A 12,816-nucleotide genomic window follows, 5' to 3' on the forward strand; every position below is an offset into this window, starting at 1 on the left:
AGAAAAAAAAGAACTAGAATGTTCTGCAAGATTCTGACAAAACAAATGCATATTAATTATGAAGAAAAAAAACCTAAAGTACATGAAAGGCACATTTGTTGTTTTTGTTTTTTTTTTTTTTTTCAATAAATCTTTGTGTTCAAATCTTCCATTGCATATATATATGATTCTCACCAATAACTTATTCAAATAAGTTTGGAAGTTTCTTGCATCTAGCTAGTCTAATGGTCTAGTTTGTTTCCTATTGTTGTTTCAAGGATGATATCTAAGGAACAAAGATCAGTTAAAGGGTCATGGTACTTGGATACATACTGGGTTTCTGATAATACTCTCTGTCGATTTGCTGGTGCAGCATTAGAGCGAAGACTATAAGAAACATCCTCGTCGGTCAGTGATGTAGAAAGTGGGACTGGCACTGAAGCATCTGGACTACTTCGCCTCAGTATGGACGCACTTCCAAGAGACACTGAAGTCACATGACTTCCACCACCAACAGGATTCATAGCAGTCAAAACAGAAGCATCATGAGGACCATTGGGAGTTGAGAAAACAAAGAATGGTTGGTGTCGCTGTGATGAGGACCTGTTCCTCTGGCCTTCCCTCCGGAAAACAAATTGTCCACTTCTCATGGAAGCTGCAGCAGCCAAGTGCTGAAATATATGCTCTTCAAGATCAACTTCACCAGCATCGGTAGGTAACTGCAGTGTTTAGGAATATTGCTGTGATGTAAGCCACAATGACATCAAGTGCATTTATGAGAAAAGATGAAACGAAGAAAGAAGCATGGGAAGGCTGATAGAAAACAAACATGCAGTTCAAGATTCTCAAGGCTGGGATGATAGACTACTGTCCGAGTTTGCGAACTATTAGCTCTGAGACTCTTCTCATGCTCTATGGATTCCAGCAACTGTTGACTGTGACAAGATGCAGAAAAGGTGTCCATTAATAAATTAAACATATAAATGCACAAATGAAAATAGAATATGCAAAAAATCCAGAGATGAAAACCTTGTTCTATCTTTCAGGCTGATAGGTTGCCAGCACATTGGGCAATTTGAGCTTCTATGGCACCTTTAGGACACAAAAATAAGAAGGGTTGTCAGCAACAAAAAGGCACATTCTTGATAAATATAAATAGTAGTATTGTAAGTTATACATTTCAGGTTTTAAATCAATCAATCAAAGCCTTAATCCCATAAGTGAGGTCGGCTACATGCCTACATGAACCAAAGTGATTATTCTGTGTAATCATCGACAAAAATTCTCCTCCTCCTCTATCCCTTACGATCCAATGCCTCATCCTCATGCAAATCCATATACTTCATATATTTCCTAACTCCTTCCAACCAAGTCATTTTCGGTCTCCATGTCCCTCGTTTAACCCCTCCATGGTCCCACTCTTTCACTCTTTGTACCGATGTATCCTTGGGTCTCCGTCTTACATGTCCAAACCAACGTAGATGATTTTCCCTTAGTTTGTCTACAATGCTCGTCACCCCTACTTTCTAGCAAATAACCTCATTTTTGTTCTTAGAGTGTTCCCACACATCCAGCTTAACATGCGTATTTCCGTAACCTCCATCTTTTTAATATGTTCCTTCTTATAAGCCCTTCTTATAGAGCAACAGTGGTCTTATTGCAGTCTTGTAGAATTTTCCCTTCAATTGTAAGGGAATGTTTTGATCACATAACACTCCCATGGCCGCTCTTCACTTAAGCCACCCTAACTTAATCTTGTGGGCCATGTCTTGATCAATGTCACCATTTTTCTGACCTAAGATTTCACACATGGTCAAGTCCTTTCCATCCAAACTCATCACATCATTATTTGTCCCCCACTGAGGACCAAATATTCAATTTTACTCCAACTTAGCTTAAACCCTCTAGATTCCAACCTTTGCCTCCATTTCTCCTATTTGGCATTAACCCCAACTTTAGTTTCATCCACCAAAACAATATCATCTGCAAACAGCATACACCATGGAACCTCATCATGAATTGGTCTGGTTACTTCACCTAGAACTGTTGCAAAAAGAAAGGGCTTAATGCAGACCCTCTTTGATGCAATCCAATTGTAATAGGAAAATCTTTTGTCAACCATCCACATGTACTCACATTTGTTGACATGTCCCGATACATATCCTTAACCAGGTCCACATACCTTCGTGGGATACCATTCTTCAACATTGCCCACAATAGTACCTCTCTTGGCACCTTGTCATATGTCTTCTCTAAATTAATGAAAACCATATGAAGATCCCTCTTCTTTACCTTATAAAACTCTATTATTTGTCTTATCAAATGGATTGCTTCCATAGTAGATCTCCAAGGGCATAAAACCAGATTATATCCGAAACGCTTATGCATGCCCTCAACCTATATTCAATCAATCTTTCCCACAACTTCATAGTGTGGCTCAAAAGCTTGATCCCTCGATAGTTAAAATAATCTTGAGCGTCTCTTTGTTTATATAGACCGAGATTAAGGTTCTTTCCCTCCAATCTTGAGGGATCCTTGTAGCCATCCATATCTCGTTAAAGAGGTATGTTAACCAATCAATATCAATGTTACCTAAACACCTTCACACCTCTATTGGTATACCACCTTCATCTTCTGTAGTGCAATCAGGTTTTAAACTTTTATATTATTTTTTAATACTAAAACTGCAATAGTACGTGCATAACAAAAACAAAATAAAATGTTATCAAAAATAAAAAATAAAAAATTGGACAACATTATAAGAATCTATAATTGAAATTATAAAAACGTATATTCTTAAGAAGACAACATTTTAAAAGAAAATGGCTGCATAAGTAAACCTCTAATTCAATAGTTCTTCTTTCTAAAGGTGCTTCCCACAAATACGTTAAACATTATGCTAATCTTCAAAGACTTTTTATCGTATATACATAGTAGATTTTTAAATAGATACAATAAAGAAATGTGTGGTGACCAATCTGACCATGATAAAGGGGAGAATGGTTATAAATTGTTGCCACATCCACTGAAGAGGAAAAAGATAGAAAATCATTTGTTTAGATATGACCCACATGTGACAATGTGAGTTCCAAAATAAAGAGTAAGAGAGAGGATAGTTATCTTATAAGCCTAGTGACTGATAGTGAGTCACTCCACCTATTACCAATTGGCTTTAGGATGGAACCCTTTGTGTACGGTAAGTTCCCTTTTTGCAACAAATCCTCAAGGAAAACTAGTATCGTTAATTGCGCCTTGAAATCAATGAAGAATGACAAAGCACCGACTTCAAATGCACATATGACATATCTCTCTATCTAGAAATGATTTGTGTAGTGATTAAAGTTGTAGATGAAATCTACAATAACTTTCTAACAGCTGGTCATAAGCCCATTCAAGTAAGAAATGAGAGAGTTATGGTTCCTTTATGAGAAGTTGTCTAAAGCTGAAAGTTCCTGCCCAACTGTTCAGAAAGACGTATGGAAGTTTGCCCAAACATTTTCCAGTTTCCAACTTTTGCACACAATCCCGATTTTGTTTCACCACTAGCTCATGACAACTACAAGGGTTATTCATTGGGGAATAATTTAAAATTTCCTTGTGTTATCCACTCACCTGTTCCATATTTTTATTTTTATCCAAATACAACAAAGTGGCTCTCCCAAAAGTGGAAAGTTGGTATGCACATAGAGGAGCAAGTAAACAAAAATATGTACTTGGTTAGAATATACAACTAAAAATGTCTAGTTTGATACCATTCAAGAATGCAATGAAGGTGAAACTCATGCTTGCATCCAGTTACCTGAAAACATTGAAAAAAAATGGGTGATAAGAAAGAAGAATTACATATAAGTACAAGGTGTAGATGTGTAGTTATGAGTTATGACAATGGACGAAGATAATTCCATCAGACATGGCCAGTCAAAAAGTCAAGTCAGGCTAGGTTCAGGTCAATTAATTTCAGGGTTCAAGTCATTTTTAATTATTCAAGTCATTTATTGATCTGATAATGCTTTTTCAAGCCATAAAACATTTAGGTTCAGAATGACCAAATGGGTTAAAGGATTTTCATACACCCTTTCTATTTATGTTAGAGTACTTTACAATCATATCAGCTTGTCTTGATATTCTGCTTGTCTTAATATTCTTGATATACTTCCTACGTTCATCAAAAATTGCACCATTAGGTCCATTACTAATTTCACCGTCTCCAATGCAATCGTTTGACCTTGAATACCTCTAATTGTACAAAAGTAAAAATTGTGGAATTTAAGATTTTGATAATGACAAAGCTAACAATAAATCCCTTGATGATTATTTCTTATATATTAATGAGAATTTACGGTTAAGCTTTTTGACCTTCAAAAGAGATTTGGTACAAGTGTGCAACTATAAGTGAACGGAAGAAGTAATTTACAATATATAGTTTCAACATAGCAAGTCGAAACAATACTTACAAAATCATTTGTAGCCAAATCCTACCATACACATGACTTCTAAATTTAACCAAAAAAATGCTAAAAAGTTGAAAGAATGTTGTGAAGGAACCATTATTAAATGTTTTACTTTAAATGTATGGTTTCTTTACAAGTCAAGTTTAACCAACCCAAAACATTTAGGGTTCAGGTTAAATTAGCAAGAGGCGGTAAATTTTTGTTAAACGCCCACTTTTTAAAGGTCTGCTGCTGTATGTTACAAAATTAGCATCTTCATCATTTAATACCTACCAATGAAATATAAGAATCTTCATTTCAGACAGAAAAAAGGGCAATCGAAAAACTCCCAAATCAAACTACAAAGAAAATCACTGTATGGTCCATGCAAATATATTGAGCCAAAGAACAGTAAAGATACAGTCTAATTCTACAATGTTAAGTTTAAAACTTGAATCATATTTTGGGGGTGTTGACTGTATTGCATTCCATCAAGAATGGTACCATCGGGAAATTAAATAGGAAATGAGGGATTTTGCAGTGTCCTAATCAAAGCAATATCATTAACCACCCCGCTCCCTCCCTTCCCTCCAAAGCACATAAAAGGAAGTGTGTGTATCTCCTTCCTCTATTTATTTGTCTGACACTGACTATGAGAAAAGGGTGTAATCACATAAAAAGATTTCTTAAAATAGGTGAGCATATTACTCTACGTATCTTTTTCGTTAATGAATAACATAAACACGACATAAGACCAAATTTTTGTTACTGGTACATGAGCTATTGGTATATATGTTGCCTTCAGTACCCCAAACAGAGGAAGTGAGAACCATGCATAAACCATAACTATTTGAACACATGAGGAGCTTACTAAACAGATCAGTTTTTAATTTGGTTCTTGCATAAGCAACCTAATAGTCTTCCGTTACATATAAACTTCAAAGCATACCTCGTTTTCACATCTAATTTAAAGAATTTACCTCTAATATCATACATTTACCACAACATTCACATAGACACATACAGCTTAAACAAGCAAAAAGGAAGCCATTCTTAGAGGGATTTTGTAGTTGCTAAGGCTCCAATCCTGTTCTTTAGTGACTTATCTTTGATTTTTCTCAAGGCTGATGTCAGAGTTTCAGTATGACAATGATAATCCAAACTTTCATCCCCAAATGAGTGCATCAGTATAACATAACTTTAAAGTTCACAGACTTCAAACCTTTTTTCCCTCTTTATTTTTTCCATTGGAACTTGGTGGACAGACAATCTTACAGCCAAAAGAGGTGGAATGGTATTGGCCTTTTTCTTCAGCATTTGTTCACATAAAAGGGCAGATGAGTTTGAATTCCCAGATTTTACAGCATAATATCTTTAGGTGTATTGACAAAATTCAAATCCACTAGGCAATTGGAATGTTAAAAAACAATCATCTGATAGTGCAATAAAAATCAAACTCGAAATTAGAGTACGCGCTTGACTAGAGCTAAGTAATACAATTTGATCACCTGAGTTTCGGTTTCAGTTATATGGAATAACCTACAATTTTAGCTGTAAAGTTGTTGGAGCGCTGAAGCCCTCTTTTTTAATAAAACAAGCATTGAGCAAGGTCAAGATGCAACCCAACAGAAATTTGCAAAGTAAATCTTTTCTAAGAAGCTCTTAAAGAAAGAGTGGGGAAGCCTGTATTATTATTAAGCTCGAAAACCATGCGTAATCTTTTTAGTATTTACGAACCTTTCACCCTTCCTAAAAAACTTAACTGCTGCATTAATCTTAAAAAACAAGTATCCACTTGTACTAGTCTCTAAAATTTTATAAAAATTAAAATTGTATGAATAGTTTCTCTTCCCTAATGACTTCATATTGTTAATAAATCAGCTTTACCCAGTTCAAACTTCCTCAGATTCTTCTTCTCTACTTCAAATTAATCCTTCCAAATTAAACTGCAAAGATTTGTTGGCTCACAGAGAAATCATAGGCCATGGAGTTTCAGTAAAAAAAATCTCCTTTCAAGGCTTACTTACTTGGTACCGTGAAAGATGATAACTGAAGAAGCCCTTGGTTTATTTGCATAAAAGACAGGCAGAGCCAAATGTTAGTCATCATTGTCAAAACTAGTGCGCTTTGATTTGCTAAACAGGAGTTTATGTCAGGATGGGAACCAAAGAATTGTCCAAACTGTATAAGGCTATTCTAGCATAAAGCCATATTCCCTCAAAAATTATCATCCCGATCAATGTCAAGATCTAAAATTGAAAGTCGGATACACAGAGCAAATAAAATAAAATTGACTCAGATATCCATAGAAATGAATATCAACTTGACTAAAATCTGATCTCAACCTAAGTCAATACTTCACAAATACACAGAGCAAATAAAATAACTGCACAACAATACCGTTGAAGGATCACTATGACAGAAATCTTCAAGGCATATGCAGCAGGTATCATCACATGCTTCTAGCACCTCGCCTTCTACAAAGGTTCCAGTAGCCGTTGAATGATTGTTACTCTCCCTAGCAATGTCCATTTCTGAAAGCTCCTACAAAAAGTCAAACAAAAAGCGCATATAAGAATGGGAAACAAATCTACCAAGTTTTACTGAAATGTTGTTAGTAGGTACTATAATTAACTCCCTTAAAAGAGGTTGGCATGGAAGCCATTGGCAACAATGTGATTGACTTGGAACTTTAGAATCTCATGATACTAAAGGAGATACATGGGCACAAGATGAGCATGTTCCCTATTAAGTGCGGGGAGTTTTTAACACCTGAAGTGTTTCACATCACAAACAGTGTTACTTGTAAACACCTCATAAATTCTTCAAGCCTTCTACAAAAATGATTGATCATAATTTCTGCCTAAGTGAACTACTTTAAGGCCAAGTTGGAGACTTCGTAGTACCCTCTGTAGTGGATTATGCTAAACTGCAGGAACATCTTGTAATAATACAAACTTTCCTATGCTTCTTCCTTTCTAACACTATCTTATACCTATTGTGTTTCATAATTCTTTCCTCATTATACTTTTGACCATTTACATGGTTAAGGTTGTGTATGCAATATGCATGGCCACCTGAACTCAATAAACGGAAACAACCATATTGTAGTATACATGTTCCTAAGAAAGTGTACATGTCAAGTGGAACCCCCCTCCGGCCCTCCCCCATTTACTAGAATCACGTCATGTCTAGTACTTAGGAACATTTACTACATTTGACAACAAAAGGTTCTTACAGTTAGGTTCGAGATTGAGACCAACAAGTGGTACATTTGATTTTTTATATTCTATGGTAATCACTTGCTATGCTCTTTACTCCAAGTAAATATAAATAAGTTGGACAGTGTGAGTATTTATTATTAATTTTATTCAATCCATTTTATGTTACTCCATATGTGCTAATATTCCTTAGTTTCAAACAATAACTCAAAAAAGTAAAAAACCAAAAAAAAATGCTATGTATAACATACGGAGTACGAGCCGATTATTTCACAATATGTCATTATATCCCTACAACTAAGTCAAATCATGATATTCAAAGTAAAAACACAAGGCAAGGCTACCCCATTCTAGTTCTGTATTTGGCAAGCGGATTTCAGAGCTCCTAACCAACACAACAGCCTCAGCTACCATTTAAGACAAAGTTGTGACTAAATGGAATTGATATTCTAGCCTTGGCAGCCATTTAAATTTGTCTTTAACAATATGTTTCAAAACTTCAGGTCTTTGAACATATATTTTGCAGACTTTCAGGTGTGAAATCATATCTACATTACCCAGGCATTCTATCATCCATAAATTCACATTTCTCACTTTCTATCTCTAATATTCCAATTAATCCAAAAGAAAAATTCGAAAGTATATGCCACAAATTCATTAAAGGAAATGCAAATCACACACCCACAAAAGGGTTTTATTTTTCTATTTTTATAATCAAGAACAATTTTTACAAAACCCATCACCAAAATATAATGATTAAAGTTGCTCATTAATTAACAAAAAATAAAAAAAAAAATTAAAAAAGGTTCTCCAATCTCCATGAAATTTCTTAAGCGGAAAATAAATTACTACATTGAAAATTTCTAACTTCAGCAAATAAACATTAATCGATTAAACAGAATATGTTGGAATAATAAACCAGGCCAAAATTTTCAACATTGACCATGAAATAGCCTTAAAAGCAATGAAATTTGAGAAAAATGAGTACCTGAACTGGGAAATTCAGAAATGGCAGGGCAAAATTTGCCCATGAAAGGGAGAGGTGAAGGAAGGAGCTGCAAAATTCCCAGACAATGCAAACTTTGGAGGTGGTACATTGGGAATTTTTTGAAAGTTAAGTTTATAAAAAATTAGAGCCTTAATTTTAGGAAGTAACAAGGGAATTTCGGGATTTGCCATTTCATGAGAGGAGTTAGAGCCAAAGAGAAAGAGAGAGATATTGAACACAAATTTGCAAATTTTGTTTATAGGTTTTGCTAACGTGTGTTTACGGGAACACAATTAGAAAACATAATAACATCAATTTTTTGTTTCGTCAAATGTCAAAATGGGCTATAGGGTGCTTGGTAAAGAGAAATTTGATGTAACAAACTTGATTAATGCTAATCAGTTTAGCAACGCCTATGGTGACAAACTCTGTTGTAACAAACTTGATTAACGATAATTAACTAGTTATTGGCGCGAACGATGCCTCGGTCATTATAAATTTGTAAGTTTAATCAAAATTAAATTTAGAAATTTAATTTGTCGGCATACATTGCTAAATCTTTTCCTCAAACCGCGTGCCAAAAAGGTGTGTTACATTTAGAAGAAAACAGAGAAACTATATTTCATCAAATCTTTGTAAACACACCAGGTACAAATTTGACATTAAACAACGGCCATGCAGAGTAGGGGTTCTTGTTTGTACAATTTCTGCAGAATGACTCAGTTGAACGGTATTCTAACACAACGTGCTTATACCCTATGTTTAGTTACTTAGTAATTTAGTATTTGCAAATAAGAAGTCTCTCATCTGCTAAAAAGCTTGTTTCAAGTCTTCGGAAAGTTAGATAATACTTGTAACTTGTACTATAGTTTAGGTGTATTTTTACCCATTGTTATTGAAGTGTATGATTGACATGGCTTGGTTGTATACATCTATTCTGTTGTTGAGATTTTTCTCAATGTTCTTTAAAGTAGTTCAATATTTGCTGAGATTTCTTAATGTTCTTGAAAGCCTTCAATATGTCACATCTTCTCTAAGATCAGATCAAAGGTTGCAAGATCAAAAATGTCAAAACACAAAACCAAAGCAAAGGCTGATGAGATATTGAGATGTGTATAAATTGTGGTACTTCAAAACACCACTCTACTACACGATTAACCAAACAAATTAACCAAGTTCCTTCCAATCCTATATACATTTCTTCTGCACAATTAAGTCTGTTAAGACTTAAGAGTAACATTTCAAATTTTTTTGCAATGCTTTCAAAATCCAACTACTCTCTTGGCCTGGAACAACACGCTAATAAGCTCTTTATTTAAGTTAATAGGACTAGCAGTTAAGGACTGTCCCGAGTTGTGCCATAAGCCCATAATCGATCAACTATACAACCACAGCGGCTACAGCCTGATCACTTCATGTACAGTTTTTATAAGTAGCAACGAGTAAGCTAAGCAATACACAACAATAAGTTACAACGACATTGACTCTTTTGAGTAACAAAAGATTGTATAGACCTCGCTAGAATTCCAAAACACCCCCTCAACGACTAAACAGCAATCACAGCAGAGTCTTTGAATTGAAGCCGGTACTTGCCTAGCTACTGGTATTAAACCAGCCCTATTAGCTGAATTAACTTCCCTAATGTAACAGCCCATCAATTAACCTCTACTAGTAGAAATGAGCCAGATCTTAAAAGGCTAGAAAAGTAGAAATTATGTAAAAATATTTGTTAATTCTGTTATCTAATTGAATCCATACAATTCTATATCTAATTTAATCATCAGATTATTTCAACCAATTTTTCAATACCACTTTATCAAACTAATACTAACACTAACACTCTATCATAAGTTGTGTCAATATTATTAGCTACCGTACAATTACAAACTATCAAGATTTCAAGAATAATGCAAAAATAAATGTAGAAAAACAGGAAACTTAATGATTCAATCTTCTTCATCTTCTCTAAAATCCAAATCTGTTACTAATAATCCAAACTTAGAAGGCAAATAAAGAATAAATAAATTAGCAATAAAGAATAAATAAATTAGCAATGAAGAATAAATCAATTGGAAAAATCAGCAATATAGCAGATTCAATTAACTGTTGGAACTGATTCAATTAATATCAACATTGTTCAATTAAACAATTGAAACAGCAGATTAGCAAAAGGCAGCAAAATAACCAATCTACTAGTATTTCATACAATCCAAACCAACTACATCGAAATTCAATAAAACCAAAACCCTAAAAGCAACAAATCTAACCACCAAACCCATAAAGAGTACGGCCTTGTCTCTTAAGAGCATAAACAACATCCATAGCCGTAACCGTCTTACGTCGAGCATGCTCAGTGTAAGTAACAGCATCTCTAATAACATTCTCCAAGAATATCTTCAAAACACCGCGAGTTTCCTCGTAAATAAGGCCACTAATCCTCTTAACTCCACCTCGTCGAGCCAACCGGCGAATGGCAGGTTTAGTGATTCCTTGAATGTTATCCCTTAACACCTTCCTGTGCCTCTTTGCTCCTCCCTTTCCTAACCCCTTTCCTCCCTTCCCTCTTCCGGACATTTTTTTATCTAACTTTCGAAATCCCGAATTCGGGTTTTTAAGGTTGAGTATGATTATTGTTGCTAATTGATTTGTTGTTAATTGTGATGGTGAATTAGATTATGGGGTTGGGGTTGGGGTTTATATAAAGAGGATAAAGCGGGAGGTTTGGAAATTTTGAGGATTTGGTTTTGGAGGGAAATTTGATTTTTGGTTTTAAATTAATTGGAGCCGTTGGATGTGATTTAATCTGACGATATAAAAGGACGATCCGTGTGTATCATTAATTAGTGTTTTTGACCGATGATGGGTTTAATCTAATGGTTGTCTTCGGCTTATTTTGTTAAAAGTTTTTTGTATGGATTTATTACTGGTTTTGCTGTGCCGTACTTCCAACTTTTCCAATTAAAAAAATTTTAAGCGGTTTTTTACTGTAATGTTTATTATTCCTAAGTCCCAACGTATTTTAATACGTGTTACACTTTAACCAACACATCGTTTTAGATAACATAATTGACGCAAATAAAATATGAAATAAGTGAGGTAATTAGAATATTAAAATATTATAAAAGAAAAATAGTGGGGTTGATAGTTTATTGAAAAGTAATTAATGTGAGGAAATAAATAATACTTCCTTCGTTTTCTTTTACTTGCAACACACCTTTTAGGCACGCAGTTTTAGGAGATGATTAGTGAGGGTAGACGAGCGATTTTATCAATATAATTTTTACATGAAAATTAGAATAGGGTTAAGTATCATTTGAAAAAATTATAATTAATAATTAGGTTTTTCTACATGTTACCCCTGAGTTATTATGTTTTCTACATTGTACCCTTCTAAATTCTATGTTCTACAAGGTGCCCTTGAGTTTTTGGGTTTTTCTACATGGTACCCTTGAGTTGTAAATTAAATGACTCTAACTTAATTTGACTCAAACCGATACCATCTAAATGATCTATTTACCACTTCTATATTTATATTAGATGGAGGAATCACCAATCTTCATTATTCGCTATTTAGTGGAACTTTTGTATGATTATTTGAGATGGAAGATAAGAATTTTTTTTGCTCCTACTTTAACAAAAAGAGCTTGTTTTAGAGGGACTCAAGTTGTTAGTCCTTTTTTTTTTTGCAATAAACATGCTAGGTGTGTCTTTGTGGTGCTAAATAAGTCGTTTAGATGGTGTGGGTTTGAGTCAAATTAATTTAGAGCCATTTATTTTACTACTCAAGGGTACCATATAAAAAAATCCAAAAACTCAAGGGTATAATGTAAAATAAACTAATAACTCAAGGTCACCTTGTAGAAATTTGAATTTAGGAGGGTACAAGGTAGAAAACTCAAAAACTCAAAGGTACCATCTAGAAAAACCCTTAATTTATGCATTTACATTACATAAACCTGACCTCAAAACACGTGCCACAAGGATGTGTTGCAAGTAAATAGAAACAGAGGAAGTAGAAAAAAGAGTAGTACTGGGTTTGGGTGGTGACTATAAGAGGAGAGAGATATCTCTACCTTATCAAAAGTAAGAGATTGCTCTTATGAATAGTGCACGGATCATTATACCCCTCAAATTATTCTACCTTCTCCCCCCTATATATAATTTTGTAATTTTCCTTACACTTTCTCATTGGGAAATT

The 12,816-nt window shown here is 34.4% G+C and overlaps 2 protein-coding genes across 2 annotated transcripts; both read right to left on the reverse strand.

Moving 5' to 3' along the window:
• Positions 1-221: 221 nt before the first annotated feature.
• Positions 222-8,044, reverse strand: LOC145596804 (E3 ubiquitin-protein ligase RHF2A-like). Its single transcript, XM_081653001.1, has 7 exons — positions 7,975-8,044; positions 7,368-7,486; positions 6,810-6,953; positions 3,732-3,778; positions 1,009-1,071; positions 809-914; positions 222-698 (listed from the first exon to the last, which is right to left on the reverse strand). Exons 1-7 carry the CDS (start codon positions 8,042-8,044, stop codon positions 222-224), a joined length of 1,026 nt encoding a protein of 341 aa, XP_081509127.1.
• Positions 8,045-10,735: 2,691 nt separating this feature from the next.
• On the reverse strand, positions 10,736-11,270 carry LOC145598695 (histone H4). Its single transcript, XM_081655075.1, has one exon. It carries the CDS (start codon positions 11,190-11,192, stop codon positions 10,881-10,883), a length of 312 nt encoding a protein of 103 aa, XP_081511201.1. The 5' UTR covers positions 11,193-11,270; the 3' UTR covers positions 10,736-10,880.
• Between the last annotated feature and the right edge of the window lie 1,546 nt (positions 11,271-12,816).

The sequence above is a fragment of the Chenopodium album genome, chromosome 20 (assembly GCF_948465745.1).
Source record: "Chenopodium album chromosome 20, dcCheAlbu1.1, whole genome shotgun sequence".
Classification (NCBI taxonomy): domain Eukaryota; kingdom Viridiplantae; phylum Streptophyta; class Magnoliopsida; order Caryophyllales; family Amaranthaceae; genus Chenopodium; species Chenopodium album.